Raw genomic sequence first — 17,105 nt, forward strand, 5'->3', positions numbered from 1 at the left:
ATCCTCGAGGATTAACTCCATAGTGGGGGACGCTAAAAAATTGAGGACATGTTTGACATTGCTTAACAATCTGTCTGGCAGCTTCTCGAGTAATGCCAAATTGAAGTCTTAAGCTATTGCTGTTTTGATGGTGTAAGCTGTGGGAAGTTTTTGCCATTTGTTCCAGTGAAGGAAATATCATACGTGTAGCTTCATCAGCCAAAGCATTGCCTCGTGCTAAAGGTCCAGGAAGTCCAGAGTGAGCACGAATATGACCAAAATAGCATTTATTAACTCTGGAGCAAATTAAATGTTGTATATCACGAAAAAGAGTTTGGATAGTAGAATTCAGGGTACCAATAAATGGAACAGTCTCAATAGTGTTTAAGGCTCTTATGATATATTGACTGTCAGAATATAAATTAAATGGAGCAGAAATTTGTAATAAAGCCTGAAAAATGGCAAATAGTTCTACTTCTTGAGCAGACTTATAATTAGTATGCCAGGTGGTAGTATTGTCCTGTATAATCAAACTAGCTATTCCATTAGAAGAGCCATCAGTAAATACAGTTAGGGCTTCGGCAAGGGGCTGAGAAACAACGATTTTTAGGAAGAGAAATTGGTGATAATGAGCAAATTGCAAAATTTTATCTGAGGGATAATGATTATCAAGCCGTCCACTAAAACCAGCTAAGGCAATAACCCAATTGTCGCTAAACTGAAACAGCCAGCCCTGCTGAATTTTAGAAAATGGAACACATATAAAATGTGGGTCTCTTCCTAGATATACAGTGGATTCTGACCACCCAAGAGCTATTAGGGCAGCAACCAAATCATAATAGGGGGTTAATACCCGAGAGGGAGAGGCAGGCAAGTGAAGCCATCTTAAAGGCAATCCTTGGAATAAGACTGCTGTAGGAGCATGTTTAGTAGGAAGAATATATAAACCCCATTCTTGAGTATAGTCACAATAAGTAGCTTGTTGTTTAGACAGGGTCTGTTCAACTTTATCTAAGCCTTGCCTTCCCTCCAGAGTCAGAGTTCGGGGGGAAGTTGGATCAGGATCACCCCTCAGAATATCAAAAAGAGGCTTCATTTCCCCTGTAGTTAGCTTCAAGTAAGGTCTTATCCAATTAATATCTCCTAACAGTTTTTGGAAATCATTCAAGGTAACCAAATTATCTTTACGAATTTCTATCTTCTGAGCTCGAAACCATTCTTGTTCCAGAAAAAAACCCAAATAAGAATAGAGGGGGAAGCGTTGCACCTTTTCTGTTGCAATAATCAAACCATAATCCTGTAATGCAGTTTGCATATAAGCGAATGTTCTTAATAGCAACTCCTCATCTTCATATGCCAAAAGAATATCATCCATATAATGAATAATATATACTTGGGAATACAAGGACCTAGTGGTTTTTAAAGCTTGAGCAACAAATTTCTGACAGAGAGTAGGACTATTAGCCATTCCCTGAGGTAAAACTTGCCACTGATATCTTTTCATAGGTTCTTTATAATTTGTAGAAGGGACACTAAAAGCAAATCTTTGACAGTCATTAGTGGCAAGGGGAATAGTAATAAAAGCAGTCTTTTAAGTCAATAATAATTTTGTAAGTATCTTTTGGAATGGCCATGGGGGTAGGCAACCCCGGCTGAAGGGGGCCCATCAATTCCATTGTTTCATTAACCTTTCGTAAATCTTGTAATAGCCTCCATTTACCTGTTTTCTTTTTAATGACAAAAATAGGTGAATTCCAAGGTGAATTTGAGGGGGTAATATGGCCGAGAGCAAGCTGTTCCTGCACAAGCTGATTGGCAGCCGTGATTTTTTCTATTGATAGGGGCCACTGATCAACCCATACTGGATCATCAGACTTCCATTTTATCGGATTAGCATGGATTGCAGGACGATCAATGACCCCTCCTAAAAACATCCTATACCTTTTCTATCATTCTTAACTGCAGGGATCAGGGGTTGTAAAGGCCCTTGTGAATTTATCCCCAACCCCTGATGGGGCAAAAGGCCTTGGTCTAACAATTGATTACTAATCTTTTTATCTGGACTATAAAGATATACCCCCATATTCATCATAACATCTCTCCCCCATAGATTAACCGGCAGTCCTGGCAAAACATAAGGTTGAAAATGTCCTTCATGTCCTTCTTCGTCCCTCCATTTTAAAAAGGTTGAACTCTGTTCTGGGTCATGTGATTGCCCAATGCCTTGCAAAGTAGAAATTACAACCTGCTTAGGCCATTCATCAGGCCAATGTTTTTGAGATATAACAGAAACATCTGCACCAGTATCCAAAATACCTTTAAAAGGCTTTTCTTGAATATACAGTAGAAGCTCAGGGCGTTGCTTATTAATGGCCTGAATCCAATAAGCGTCTGAAGACCCGAAACCTCGGGATCCTCGTTCTTGCCTAATGGCTTTTCCAACTGGAATTATAGGAAGTAGAATTAATTGAGCAACACGTTGGCCAGATTGTATTACTGTTATGCCCTGTGGTGAATGGGCCATAATTTTTATTTCACCCATATAATCAGAGTCTATGACTCCAGGGGCTACTAATAAACCTTTCATCGTAGTACTGCTTCTCCCCAATAGGAGGCCCACAGTGTTCTTCGGAAGAGGGCCAAAAATTCCAGTTGGCAAAGCCTGCATGCCCATTTCTGGAGTTAATACTGTGTAGGTGGAGGAACTGAGGTCCAATCCTGCACTCCCTGCAGTTGCTCTGAACAACTCGGTAAAAGTTCTGCGTTTTGGCCTTGAAGTGTCTCCAATTTGGTCAGATTTTGCATTGCCCCATAACATTGTTTCGGGGCCTGGGGCTGGCCCCTCACCCAGTTTCCCGAGACCGGAGGAAGTGGCTTTCCCTGTAAGTCAGTTTTAGAATGGCAATCCCTTGCCCAGTGTCTGCCTTTCTTACACCTAGGACAAAGGTTAGGGGTTTGAGCAGGTCTCCGGGCCTGCTTCTGCGGGCAGTGGGCGGCCTGATGACCCATCTGGCCACAAGAAAAGCAGCCAGAGCCAGGGATTCGAAGCCGACCACTAGTTTTATCCCGCTTTTGTTGTTGATACAGTACTTCTTTGACTGTCTTTCCTTGTAATGCCGCGGCCAAAGTTATGCCTTGAACTATGAAGGGCCGATATCAGCACAAATCCGTATATAGTCAGATAAGCCTCCCTTTTTCCTGTAAGGTCTCAGGGCAGCTTGACAAGCCGAATTGGCATTCTCATAAGCAAGCTGTTTAGTCAACACCATCCCCGCCTGCTCATCCCCTTTCATTTTACCGATTGCCTCAAGCAGGCGGGCAACAAAATCCTGATATGGCTCATCTGGCCCCTGGCGAATTTTAGATAAATCTTCAGTCTTTTTATCAGAATTTGGAAGCTTTTTCCATGCTTGTAGAGCCGCAGCACTAATCTGAGGGTAGGCTCCAGGTAAATAATTAAGTTGACTATTAGTGTCTCGATATTCTCCCTCTCCCACCATCATTTCATAAGTGGTGTTCAGTCCCTGTCGCCGATTGATATCGGCTGTGATCCCACATTGCTCAGCAAACTCAGATTTCCATAGGAAATAATCTCCTCCAGATAAACAAGCTTGAGCAACCTGTTTCCAATCATTAGGTGGCAGATTTTGATTTCCTAAAGCCTCTATAATAGCCTGAGTAAACGGCGCAGTCGGGCCATATTGTGCACAAGCCATTTTTAACTCTTTCAGTTGCTTAAAGGGCAGCGGCTCATAATACCTCTAATGTTGAGCATTTTCAAACACTGGATAGATTCCTGAAAACCCGGGAATATGTTCTCCTTCTTCATTAGCTCGCTTAATTGCTTGTTGAAGAGGAGATAATAATATCTCACTTTTAATTTTTATGTTTTCACCGGGCAAAGAAGCAGGGATAGATATAAGCTCTCGCGGTTCTACGAAAGGCGGAGGTGGATCGAGTCCAGCAAGAAGCGAGGGAGGATATGCTGGAGGCGCAGGCTGGCTGGAGTGGGAGTCTCCCTGTGCATCCTTTTTTACTGCTATAACAATCTTCTGAATTAAATTCTCCAGCTGTTCTTCAGAAAGCCCTGAATGCTTTAATTCCCCTTTTCCCGAGGGGGATTCCATGTTAACCATCATCTCCCAAGGCATATCCTCTCTATGGTACTGAGCCGCTTGTTCATTTAACTCTTTCTGTTCATCAGAGCTTAACACATCATCACTCCCTCCAGCCTTATAAGCTGTTCCCTCAGGCACAGCATAAAGCGGCTCAGGTGGAGGGGCAGAAGGCTCTGTAACTTCGGGTCCTGTGGAATCCCTGAGAGCCGTTTGAATTTTATGTCCCTCATGTTCAGGATCCAGGCAGTCTCTTATGAGAGTCCACAAAGAAAAAGCATCCACAGGAACACGATTGGGACCATGTAAGGAATAATATGTCTGCAATTGTTTTCCTACCTTTTTCCAAGTTTCCAGACTAACTGTTCCTTCCTCTGGAAACCAAGGACAAACCTCTTCTATAAAAAGTAAAAACTTTTCTAGCTGTAACTTATTTACATGAATTCCCCTACCTTTTAACATAGTTTTCAACATATGTACAAATAACTGGCGGCTATTGCCTTGTCCCATGATTTATTACTCTCGACAATCACCCTCCCTGCCCTTTACTTTTAATTACTTAGGAATTCCTCTTTACTTACCTCAATCTTGGCGGGCAGCGGCCGTCGTCGCACTCCGATTCTCGAGTCCCTGGTTCGGGCGCCACTGCCGGAGCCAGCCGGCAAAGTCGATCAGGTCCCAAGAATGTGCACGGCGGGGCTAAGAAAGAAACTAAAGCAAGAGACTACAAAGATGGGGTCGAGAGGTTCAGACACGTCACCACGAAGGGACGCAGTCTGACACCAACTTTATTCAACATCTCATATTTATACAGAAAAGCGTGAGAAAGACAAGACAGTTGACATTTTTTCTTAGTTGGCCTATACATCTTACAAACAGTCACAAGAAATCTTGAGAGCATGGGAATGGCTCCCTGTTATTATTTCTTACACCAGATAACATTTCTCTGTGCGTGAGAAGTTTGCACAGAACTCCAGGTGCCTGCAGTAAATAAGCGCCTAATCTCTGGGGTGGCGGGACAGAGAGCTATGTTTGCAAGCAAACCCTCAAGGACTGAGGCAGCTCCCAGAGCTGTGTCCTTCAGACAAAGGACCCCATTCTCACAGGCAGCTCCCCGCATATATATATATATATATATATATATATATATATATGTATATGTATATGTATGTATATATACACATGTATATATGTAATAGACCTATCATAAAGGGAAAACAAATGTGGCAAAATTGAGTGAACAGTACATGAGAATTCTTTGTACTCTCCTTGAAACTTTCCTTTAAAAATCTACTCATTTAAGAGAAATGCAAATCAAAATTCCAAGTTATCACTTCACACTTATTAAGATGGCTACTGTCAGAAGAACAGAAGATAGCAAGTGTTGGTGAGGATGTAGAGAAATTGGAATCCTTGTGCAATTTGGTGGCAATGTGAAATGGTATAGCCGTTATGGAAAACAGTACAGAGATTCATCGAAAAATTAAAAATAGAATTATCATAAGATGCAACAATCCCACTTTGGAGTGGGAATTTCCAAGGGAATGTAAAGCAAGATCTTGACGAGGTAACTGCACACCCAGTGTTCGTGAAACCCTGTTCATATAGTCGAGAAGTGGAAACAACCCAAATGTCTGTTGGTTGATGAGTGAATAAAGAAAGTGTGGTATACAAATACAAGAATATTATGTAGCTCTAAAAGGGAAGGAAATCCTGTTGTGTGCTACAACATGAATGAACCTCAAGGCCATTATGCTAAGTGAAATAAGCCAGTTACAAAAGGACAAATACTGTCTGATTCTACTCATATGAAGTATCTATGGACTGGGAGTGTTGCCCCACATTCCAATAAACAAAGAATGTCACCCACCATTCCAGTTCTACAAGGATCAAGCCATCAGCCATTGCAGCCCCCGACCCTCGCCTGCCACCTGCCTCCTTCCACAATGCGTCCTGAGGGGAGGAAATTCAGGCTGGAGCAAAACAGGAAGCATTCTGAGCTTTGGATACTTGGCCCTAGATAATTAACATACATATCTAAGGAATAATTTCAGCAAGCCCAGGTCTTTACATCTTCCCTGACACAGAAAAGCACTAAAATCATTAACTCAAAATACCTTTTCCTTGTGATTACTAGTAACATTCTGATGTCTGACTACATGTTTTTTCCAGCAAGAATCTGCTATATATTCTGCCTGTTCTCTTAACCCTTCTGAGCAGTTCCTCAGAGCTTTCTGAGAGGCTGTTTCCCAGGCTATAACCCTCAGTATAATCCTGGAATAAAACTTCACTCACAACTTTTAGGTTGTGTGGTTTTTCTTCTGTGGACATACCTGAAGTAGTCAAAATCATACAAACAATGTAGAAAGGCTGGGGGAGGGAGGAGAAGGAGTTAGTATCTCATAAACATGGAGTTTCAGTTTTGTAAGGTGAAAAAGTTCCAGAGATCTGCTGCCTAACAATGTGAATTAAAAATGGTTAAGATGGTAAATTTAAAAAAATTTTTTAACCATACACGTTACCCAGGCAATTATGATGATAGCCGAATTTTGGAAACTGGCAATAGCAAGTTAACAGTATAAATAATGTCCTCTTCTCTCATCTTCCCACCTTACTCCACCTCTCCAACACTACTGGTTTATTTTATTCCATTCTGTTCTGTTCTATTGGCTGTGCCGTGCAGCGTGTGGGATCTTAGTTCCCTAACCAGGAATTGAACCCATGCTCCCTGCACTAGGAATATACAGTCTTAACCACTGGACTACCAGGGAAGTACTCCCTACTGGTTTTAATAGCACATGAAAACTGGGCTATGTAATTAAGTTAGTATACAGAGAAATTTCTTTACCTTCCTCTTTATTTTCATTTTCTACAGATTGAAAAACTGAAACAGCAATTGAATGAAACAAAGGAAAAAGCCCAAGAGGAGAAGGAAAAATTGGTATGTACACTGATGCCTCACTTATTGGTGGTCAGGTTTCTGGCAAGTTCAGATATTTAAGACACGAGAATAAGTTAAGTCCTCTTGAGAACTCAGTGATCTTAAAGCTCATACATTTGATTGTACAGATGCTCAAAAATAACATGAAATTATGTTATTGTCGAAAATCATCTCGTAGTAGTTCTTGATCTTGAGTAGTTCTCTGATCTTGAGCTCTAGGGCTTTTCAGTGGACAGCGCTGGGAAACATATTTTTTGAAGATTAAAATATATCATGAGCTCATGCTAATACTTTAAATTCAGATGCAAGAGTACAGGATTTTTACTTAACCCTATCTGTGTCTTCTTTCTCCCTCACCCAAAATCCTGGTTCTTAATGATACCAATGTAACTGTGTATTTTCTTCAAACCTCAATACATCAAAGGCACAGAATACTAATATCAATACTACTACCCACATAAACTGGTGGATACAGTTTAGGATTTGAGTTGGCGGGGGGGACTTTTCCCATTAGGATATATACCAATAGTGATCAATAGTCAAATTCAGTTCAGTTTAGTTCAGTTGCTCTGTCGTGTCCAACTCTTTGTGACCCCATGGACTGCAGCACACCAGGCCTCCCTGTCCATCACCAATTCCCAGAGTTTACTCAAACTCATGGCCATTGAGTCGGTGATGCCATCCAACCATCTCATCCTCTGTCGTCCCCTTCTCCTCCCACCTTCAATCTTTTCCAGCATCAGGATCTTTTCAAATCTTCACATCAGGTAGCCAGATATTGAAGTTTCAGCTTCAGCATCAGTCCTTCCAATGAATATTCAGGACTGATTTCCTTTAGGATGGACTGGTTGGATCTCCGTGCTGTCCAAGGGACTCTCAAAAGTCTTCTCCAATACCATAGTTCAAAAGCATCAATTCTTCTGCGCTCAGCTTTCTTTATAGTCCACCTGTCACATCCATACATGACTACTGGTAAAACCATAGCTTTGACTAGATGGACCTTTGTTGGTAAAAGAATGTCTCTGCTTTTTAATAAGCTGTCTAGGTTGGTCATAACTTTTCTTCCAAGGAGCAAGCATCTTTTAATTTCATGGCTGCAGTCACCATCTGCAGTGATTTTGGAGCCCCCCAAAATAAAGTTTGTCACTGTTTCCACTGTTTCCCCATCTATTTGCCATGAAGTGATAGGACCAGATCCCATGATCTTAGTTTTCTGAATGTTGTTTTAAGCCAACTTTTTCACTCTTTCACTTTCATCAAGAGGCTCTTCAGTTCCTCTTTGCTTTCTGCCATAAGGGTGGTGTCATCTACGTATCTGAGGTTGATATTTCTCCTGGCAGTCTTGCTTCCAGCTTGTGCTTCATCCAGTCCAGAATTTCTCATGATGTACTCTGCATAAAAATTTAATAAGCAAGGTAACAATATACAGCCTTGATGTACTGCTTTCCCGATTTGGAACCAGTCAGTTGTTCCATATCCAGTTCTAACTGTTGCTTCTGATCAAATTAACAAGGTCTAAAAACAATTTGAAATAATTCCTTTCTGTAAGGTTATGCCACCAACTCAGCAATACATTTTGCTTTTTTTAGGAGTTGCTTTAAGAAATTAATGTGAAATGATATAACTATATAATTATAATTATGTAAAATAGTCTTCCCTGGTGATTCCGTGGTAGAGAATCCACCTGCCAAGTAGGAGACACCAGTTTGATCCCTGGGTCAGGAAGATCCCCTGGAGAAGGGAATGGCAACCCACTCTAGTATTCTTGCCTGGTAAATTCCATGGTCAGAGGAGCCTGGTGGGTTACCATGAGGTCATAAAAGAGTTGGACATGACTGAGCAACTAAACAGCAGCAGCAATTATGTAAAATATTTATGTGTTTCCAAAGTAAAATCTATCAAACACAGTCTATTCTGAGAAATGTAACTCCTGTCCATGTCTCCATGGACAGAATATACCAGAGTATATAGTCAAAATGGGTTTATACATTGGGAATATATAATGGGACAATATACCAGAGTATATTGTCAAAATGGGTTTCTGTCAACATGATAGGTAAGAAATGATATTTTATTGTATTTCAATTTGCATTTCTCTTATTCTGAGCTAGATTGAGCATTTTTTTCATGTGGTTAAGTGTCTTTTGCACTTTGATAGCTCTTTTCATTTGTTAGTTGTGTTATTGGCCCTTTTTCTCCTCCATTTCCCTCCCCCCTTTTTTTTCTCTTTACTCTCTCTTCTTCCCTTTCTCCTCTTCCTTTTCTCCTCATCTCTCTTTTTCCTTTTCCTCTGTCTTCCCCCTTCCTTCCTCTTTCTCTCACCATCTTCTCTATTTATTTAAGAGATATTGGCCCTCTCCTTGTCTCTTTGCTTACTGATTTTAATTTAGGATCAGGGATGTTATTTATCTCTCTTATAGATTAAAGATTTGTTTAGTCTTCTCATGAGGATTTCCCAGGTGGTGTTAGTGGTAAAGAACCCACCTGCCAATGGAGGAGACATAAGAGATGTGGGTTCGATCCCTGGGTTGCAGAGAGCCCCTGGAGAAGGGCATGGCAACCTACTCCAGTATTCTTGCCTGGAGAATTCCATGGACAGAGGAGCCTGGCGGGCTATAGTCCATAGGGTCACACAGAGTCAGACACAACTGAAGCACCTGAGCAGGCATGCAATCTTCTCATACCTCTTTTAAATAATATCTACTTTTCTATACACAATCAGGTCATTTTAGAATTTTCTCCTTATTCAAGGTACTTGGTCTCTTTTAATAAAAATTAAAACTTTATGTGAAGGTAAAAAGGGAGCTTTTTCTTCAAAGAAGAAAGAAAAATGGCTTAAGGCTTCAAATGCAACAGGACTTTGTGTGACCTCTGTTCTTTTTCCTAAGTCATTTACCTTTTTTGTTGTTTTGTTGTTAATACAGGAACGAAAATTTACTATGCAAGTAAGTGAGCTGGAGGGACAGTTCCATCAAAAGGCCAAAGAAATTGGCATGATTCAGACAGAGCTCAAAACAATAAAACAATTCCAGAAGAGAAAAATCCAAGTGGAGAAAGAATTAGATGATGTAAGTTTCTTTCATTCTTTCTTTCTTTAAAAAGAAGACATTAGAATTAACTATTTATGTCTGCAAAGGCCTTCATAGACATTGACTCCTGTGAGATGGTAAAGGATTCCCTTTGACATTCTAGAGATTATCTGAGAAAAACAGGGAAGATATATCAGTGTAGGACTGAATGCAGAAAGTCTTAATAGACTTTTGTTTTTTTAAGCATTGATTTCTTTGTGAATTCACCAGATCTTAGGCAATACACCCTCTTGCATTTATCACCAGTTAAACCTTTGGAATTACTACGGCTGTAGAAAACAGTAGTGGCAAAGTAGCAAAGTCCTAAAAGAAAATATATATAGACTGATGAATGATAACTTCAGAAAATTTTAAGACACACTGGGTAGGGGTGGATGGAGTGAGGAAACCTGAGTACTTTCAGAAAGTTTCTCTGACATTGCATACTCTTTCTGTTCCCTCAGTTCAGAATATAGTTTTATTGCATTAATGACAATGCAATAAATGGCATAGATGAGGGCTGGACACAAGTAGCTGAAATCAGCTTTGAGGTTTGGGCAAGTTACCTTCTCTATACTTAGGTTTCCTCATCTGTAAAAATTGGGGGTGGTAAGAGTTACTGGCTCATAGCATTGTTGTAAGGATTAAATGAGTTCATATATGTAAAGTGAAGTCGGTCAGTCATGTCTGACTCTTTGCAACCCTATGGACTGTTCCTCCACCCATGGGATTTTCCAGGCAAGACTACCGGAGTGGGTTGCATTTCCTTCTCCAGAGGATCTTCCCGACCCAGGGATCAAACCTAGGTCTCCTGCACTGCAGGCAGACTTTTTACTGTCTGAGCCACCAGTGCTTAAAATAGTATATGTCACATGGAATTAACAGTGGTGTGTAGCTCTTTGCAAAAAAAAAAAAAATTCTTATTTGTAACATTTACTGATTTCCTTGGTTATAAATACTTATACTATGGCCAATTTCAACAAAGCCACAATGCGGCCAAAAAAAAAAAAAAAGAAAAAAACTGAACTCAGAGTGGTTACTTGTGCTGGAGGGGAGGGGAAGGAGAAATGGGGAGATGTTGGTCAAAGGGTACAAACTTTCAGTTATAAGACTGACAAGTTTTTAGGAATCTAAAGTATAATATATTGACCCTAACTAATAATACTGTATTATATACTTGAAACTTTCTAAGAGAGTAGATCTTAAGAATTCTCACCACAAAAAAAGTACTGGTAGTATTGTGACATGATGGAGGTGTTAACTAATACTACAGTAGTATTCATTTTGCAATATAGTGTATCAAATTAGCAGATTGTACAGCTTAAATGTACATACTGTTTATATGTCAATTATATTTAAATTAAGCTATAAAAAAGAAAAAAATTAAAAAGATTAGCAAAAAAGTGATTTTTTGTGTGTTTCCATGTCTGCCTGCAATGCGGGAGACCTGGGTTTGATCCCTAGGCTGGGAAGATCCCCTGGAGAAAGGCATGGCAACCCACTCCAGTATTCTTGCCTGGAGAATCCCCATGGACAGAGGAGCCTGGCCGGCTATAGTCCATGGGGTCAAAAAGCGTCAGGCATGACTGAGCGAATAAGCACAGCACATAGTATTTTGTATTTCTTTTATACCACTTAGTCCAATCTATCTTGATATTATAGTTATCATTTGTCTTATCTCCCCTGCTAGATGGTAAATTTTTTGAGGCATGAACAGTACTGTGCTTTGTATTTATTGAAGTACAAGATACAGAGTAATGCTCAATAAATCTATGTTGAATACTAAGTGGGTCTTTCATTTAAAATGTAATTGAAGAAATACCAAGTTTTCTACTAACTAGATGGGAAGAATCCTTTCACAATGTATATGTATATCAAATCATTGTGCTGTATACTTGAAATAGCATACATTTGTCAACAATGGGTTAGGAAGATCCCCTGGAGAAGAGAAAGGCTACCCACTCCAGTATTCTGGCCTGGAGAATTTCATGGACTGTATAGTCCACTTGCAAAAAGTCAGACACTACTGAGCGACTTTCATTCACTCACTCCTCGATAAAGCTGCAAAGTTTTCTAGAAAGAATATCTAGTTTTATAAAATCGAACCAAGTTAAGTTCCTTAACTTTTCAGGAACTCTCAAAATAGCCATCCTGAAGTGTAGGTATACATTCTGAATCAAAGTGAATGAAGAACTAGTTGTTCATATTCGATTGGGCCTTGGTGTGAATTTTTTTTTTTTTTAAAGAACAATGTTGCCACCTAGTGGAGAAATGGATTTTGGACCTTTCGAAAGAGGGTTGGTGGGCCAGGAAAACTTAAAATTCAAAAATAAAAGATCCTTGCTAATGTGAATCATAAGGTGGTTCTGTGGAATCCCAAATATGGAAGAATTAAGGCAGGTGTGGGGCTCACGACTCAAGGGAAGAAAATTATACTGTGCATATACGATTCAATATACACATTTAAAAGAGGCTAATTAACTTTAGATTGCCAAATGTATTCAAAGCATAAATTTAAAGAAAAAGTAATTTCCATCTACCTGATTAACAAAAGGAGCATTAACCTTATTTCTTCACTTACATATTGTGAACATTTTTCAATGCTATTATGCATTTTTCTATAACACCTTTTGACTGGATGCATGGATTTCCATTGGGTAGATATACCATGATTTATCAATTGGTTCCTTGTTGGACATTTGGATTGTTTTTCTAATTTTTCACTATTATAAACCAAGGAACATCTGAATAACAAAGTATTTTTCTATATTTTTAATTGGTTTTTAGGATAACTTCTTGGAAGTTACAGTGAAATTTATAGATTAAATTACAACATGAATTTTAAGGTTTTTGATATGCATTGCCTAATCATCTTTCAAAAGATTTCTTTATTAATTTACAGATTTGGGGGGAGTCCAATGGCAAATGAAAGGTTTACTGCACCCTACCCTACTTAGATAGTAGACTTCTCCACACATTTATATATTGACAGTAATTCTGAAAGTCTTTCACAGTATGAGGCCTTTTATAAATGTATAAAAAATACAAGAAGAAAGAAGAATATCTGAAAGATCATATGATATGGATCAAATGGAGATTTAATACTGTTACGACAGAGATCATAGTAAGGAAAATTGTTAAGTATAAGGAAGGACAATATTAGAAACAATAATAATGATTCTCTGAAAACCCACAAGACCTCCTAGAACTAACACCAAAAAAAGATGTCCTTTTCATCCTAGGGAACTGGAATGCAAAAGTAGGAAGTCAAGAGATTCCCAGAGTAACAGGCAAGTTTGGCCTTGGAGTACAAAGTGAAGTAGGGCAAAGGCTAACAGAGTTTTGCCAAGAGAACACACTGGTCATAGCAAACACCCTCTTCCAACAACACAAGAGACGACTCTACACATGGACATCACCAGATGGTTAATACTGAAATCTGATTGATTACATTCTTTGTAGCTGAAGATGGAGAAGCTCTGTACAGTCAGGAAAAACAAGACCTGGAGCTGACTGTGGCTCAGATCATCAGCTCTTTATTGTAAAATTCAGACTCAAATTGAAGAAAGTAGGGAAAACCACTAGGCCATTCAGGTACGACCTAAATCAAATCCCTTATGATTATATAGGAGGTGATGAATAGATTAAAGGGACCAGATCTGATAGACATAGAGTGCCTGAAGAACTATGGACAGAGGTTTGTAACATTATACAGGAGGTGGTGACCAAAACCATCCCCAAAAAGAAATGCAAGAAGGTAAGGTGTTTGTCTGAGGAGGCCTTACAAATAGCTGAGATAAGAGAAGTGAAAGACAAAGGAGAAAGGGAAAAATATACCCAACTGAATGCAGAGTTCCAGAGAATAGCAAGGAGAGATTAAAATAAGCTGTCTTAAGTGAACAATGCAAAGAAATAGAGGAAAACAATAGAATGGAAAGACTAGAGGTCTCTAAGAAAATTGGAGGTATCAAGGGAACATTTTATTCAAAGATAGGCATAGTAAAGGACAAAAACAGCAAGGACCTAACAGAAGCAGAAGAGATTAAGAAGAGGTGGCAAGAATACACAGAACTATACAAAAAAGCTCTTAATGACCTAGATAACCATTATGGTAGGTCACTGACCTAGAACCAAACATCCTGGAGTGTGAAGTCAAGTGGGCCTTAAGAAGCATCACTAAGAACAAAGCTAGTGGAGGTGATGAAATTCCAGCTGAGTTACTGTCACCCTGCTTTTTTAACTTACATGCAGAGTATTTCATATGAAATGCTGGGCTGGATGACTCACAAGCTGGAATCAAGATTTCCGGGACAAATATCAATAACCTCAGATATGCAGATGATACCACTTTAATAGCAGAAAGTGAGGAGGAACTAAAGAGCCTCTTGATGAAGGCGAAAGAGGAGAATAAAAATGCTGGCTTAAAACTCTACATTCAAAAAACGAAGATCATGGCACCCAGTCCCATCACTTCATGGCAAATAGATGGGGAAAAAGTGGAAACAGTGTCAGATTTCATTTCTTGGGCTCCAGAATCACTGTGGACGGGGACTGCAGCCACAAAATTAAAAGATGCTTGTTCCTTGGAGGAAAAGCTGTGACAAACACAGACAATATATTGAAAAGCAGAGACATCACTTTGCCGACAAAGGTCTGTTTAGTCAAAGCTTTGGTTTTTCCAGTGGTCATGTACAGATGTGAGGGTTGGACCATAAAGAAGGCTGAGTGCAGAAGAACTGATGCTTTCAAACTGTGGTACTGGAGAAGACTCTTGAGAGTCCCTTGGACAGCAAGGAGATCAAACCAGTCAATCCTAAAAGAAATCAACCCTGAATATTCATTGGAAGGACTGATGCTGAAGCTTAAGCTCCAATACTTTGGTCACCTGATGCAAAGAGCGTACCAGTTGGAAGAGATTCAGATGCTGGGAAAGACTGAGGGCAAGAGCAGAAGGGGGCGACAGAGGATGAGATGGATATGGATAGTATCACTGCCTCAATGGACATGAGTTTGAGCAAGCTATGGGAGATGGTGAAGGACAGTGAAGCTGCAGTTCATGGGGTCGCAAAGAGTCAAACACAACTTAGTGATGAACAACAACAACTAACCTCTGTATTAAATGATTATTACTATTCTAAGTATTTTATGTGTATTATTTGTTATTTAATCCTTGCCATGTCTCTATGAGATAGCTTCTATTATTATCTTTCTACCCTGGAGACCTGAGACTTAGAGAAGATAATGATTTGCTAGAACAGCTGGTGAGAGAGGTAACAGTTGAACCTTGGGTCTGTCTGATGGAAAGTCCTTCTCTATTGCTTTTTTTTGTGGCATGAATGTTAGATTGAGCATACCTATTTCATCTGATTGGTTCTTACCAATAAATATAGCCTTCAGAATCAGGGTTATTTAGCTCAATTTTTTTTTTCTTTTGCCTAGAAGAATTTTCTGTTCTTTTTAGTCTATGTAGTTTTAGAGGATAGAAGGATCCATCTATGAGAATCATAGGGAGATACTTTTTATATTTATACTAGAAAGAATTTTCTAAAAATGAGAACTCTTAAAGGGCAGCCTAGGAAATTAATGTGATTTGAATTATTGGTACTTCTGTCTCTAGATATTTTTCTCATAGTAAAGATTCCTGTTAAGTGGGAGATTTGTATAGTCTGACTCCTAAGATTCCTTCCAACTCTGAAAATTATGATTCTGTGAGTTCATGTGTTTAAAATGAAGATATTTGGTGGGGATGAGTATTATAATAACTTATTTGAATGTTCTGAGAACTGTTATTCATGAAAAGCTTTTTAGAAACTCAGTACTAATCTTGTAAGTGAAAGTGTAAGTCGCCTAGTCGTGTCCGACTCTTTGCAACCCCATGGACTATACAGTCCATGGAATTCTCCAGGCCTGAATACCGGAGTGGGTATAGCCTTTTCCTTCTCCAGGGGATCTTCCCAATATATAAATATTTATGAGAAATATGGTACTCGGAGGGAGGGCATGAGGTTTTTCTGTGTGTTAAGATTAAGAGGTAATGTGTGACAGAGAATGTTTCTTGATTGAGAATGTTCCAGGGATATGCCCCAATCTGGGGCTTCCCAGGTGGCTCAGTGGTAAAGAAGATACCTGCCAATGCAGGAGATGCAGAAGTGGGTTCAATCCCTGGGTTGGGAAGATCCCTTGGAGAAGGAAATGGCAACCCCCTCCAGTATTCTGGCCTGGAGAATCCTGTGGACAGTGGAGCCTGGTGGGCTACAGTCCAAGTGGTCGCATAGTCAGACGCGACTGAGCAGCAGCCACAGCATACCCCAATCCACCCCATTTCCTACTGACCAGTCTTTGTTTTTTTTGGTTATTTTAATTTTAGCTAAAGGAGGATTTAAGGAACACAGAGCGGAAACATCAGGAGACACTTAGAAGACTGGAAGGCAAGTTTTTTGAAGAAAAGGTACAACATATTTGCATTAATTAGTAAATATTGTGTGTACTAGAACAAAATAAGTGTATTTATATGTATTCTGAGGCATAACTTTTCATTTGGGCATTTTATTATAAGAAGATTATCTACCGCAGATTATCTCAGCCTTAGTTAGACATTCTTGAAATCTTCAAGAGGGACTGTCATCTGAGCAAGGAAGACTTCAGGACACAGTGCCCCTCACCCCAGCTTGGTGTCCCCTGGTGGAACTAAGGCTGCAGGTGCCACTTTCCGTGGGGAGGTGGGCTTGGAGAGGTTCCTGTGGCTCATGTGAAGGCCTCCCTTGGTCACGTTAACTAAGGATGTTAATAAAAGGGGCTCAGAAGTATTCTTTAGCATCACAAGTTTCCACATTTCTCTGTGCATCTAGAGTTAATTCTCCACATTATGAGAAGTGCTTTGGAACACTTCTCCTCTACAGAATCTTCTGAGTCCCCATGGTTTTTCTTTAATTCTTTTAATTTTTTAATTTTTCATCCTTAGGAAAGAATTAAATAGATTTTTTCACAAATTGCTGGGCATGT

The 17,105-nt window shown here is 39.6% G+C and overlaps 1 protein-coding gene across 4 annotated transcripts in view; it reads left to right on the top strand.

Annotated features, from left to right (window-relative positions):
• Positions 1-17,105, top strand: part of BBOF1 (basal body orientation factor 1) — a 47,785-nt gene that overhangs the window by 7,289 nt on the left and 23,391 nt on the right. For all 4 annotated transcript variants that reach the window (XM_070797851.1, XM_070797852.1, XM_019969224.2 and 1 more), the window contains exons 3-5: positions 6,970-7,035; positions 9,960-10,103; positions 16,471-16,551. In XM_070797851.1, the coding sequence (XP_070653952.1) occupies positions 6,970-7,035; positions 9,960-10,103; positions 16,471-16,551 (291 nt within the window). The remainder of the gene's footprint in view (positions 1-6,969; positions 7,036-9,959; positions 10,104-16,470; positions 16,552-17,105) is intronic.

The sequence above is a fragment of the Bos indicus genome, chromosome 10 (assembly GCF_029378745.1).
Source record: "Bos indicus isolate NIAB-ARS_2022 breed Sahiwal x Tharparkar chromosome 10, NIAB-ARS_B.indTharparkar_mat_pri_1.0, whole genome shotgun sequence".
NCBI classification, from domain to species: Eukaryota; Metazoa; Chordata; class Mammalia; order Artiodactyla; family Bovidae; genus Bos; species Bos indicus.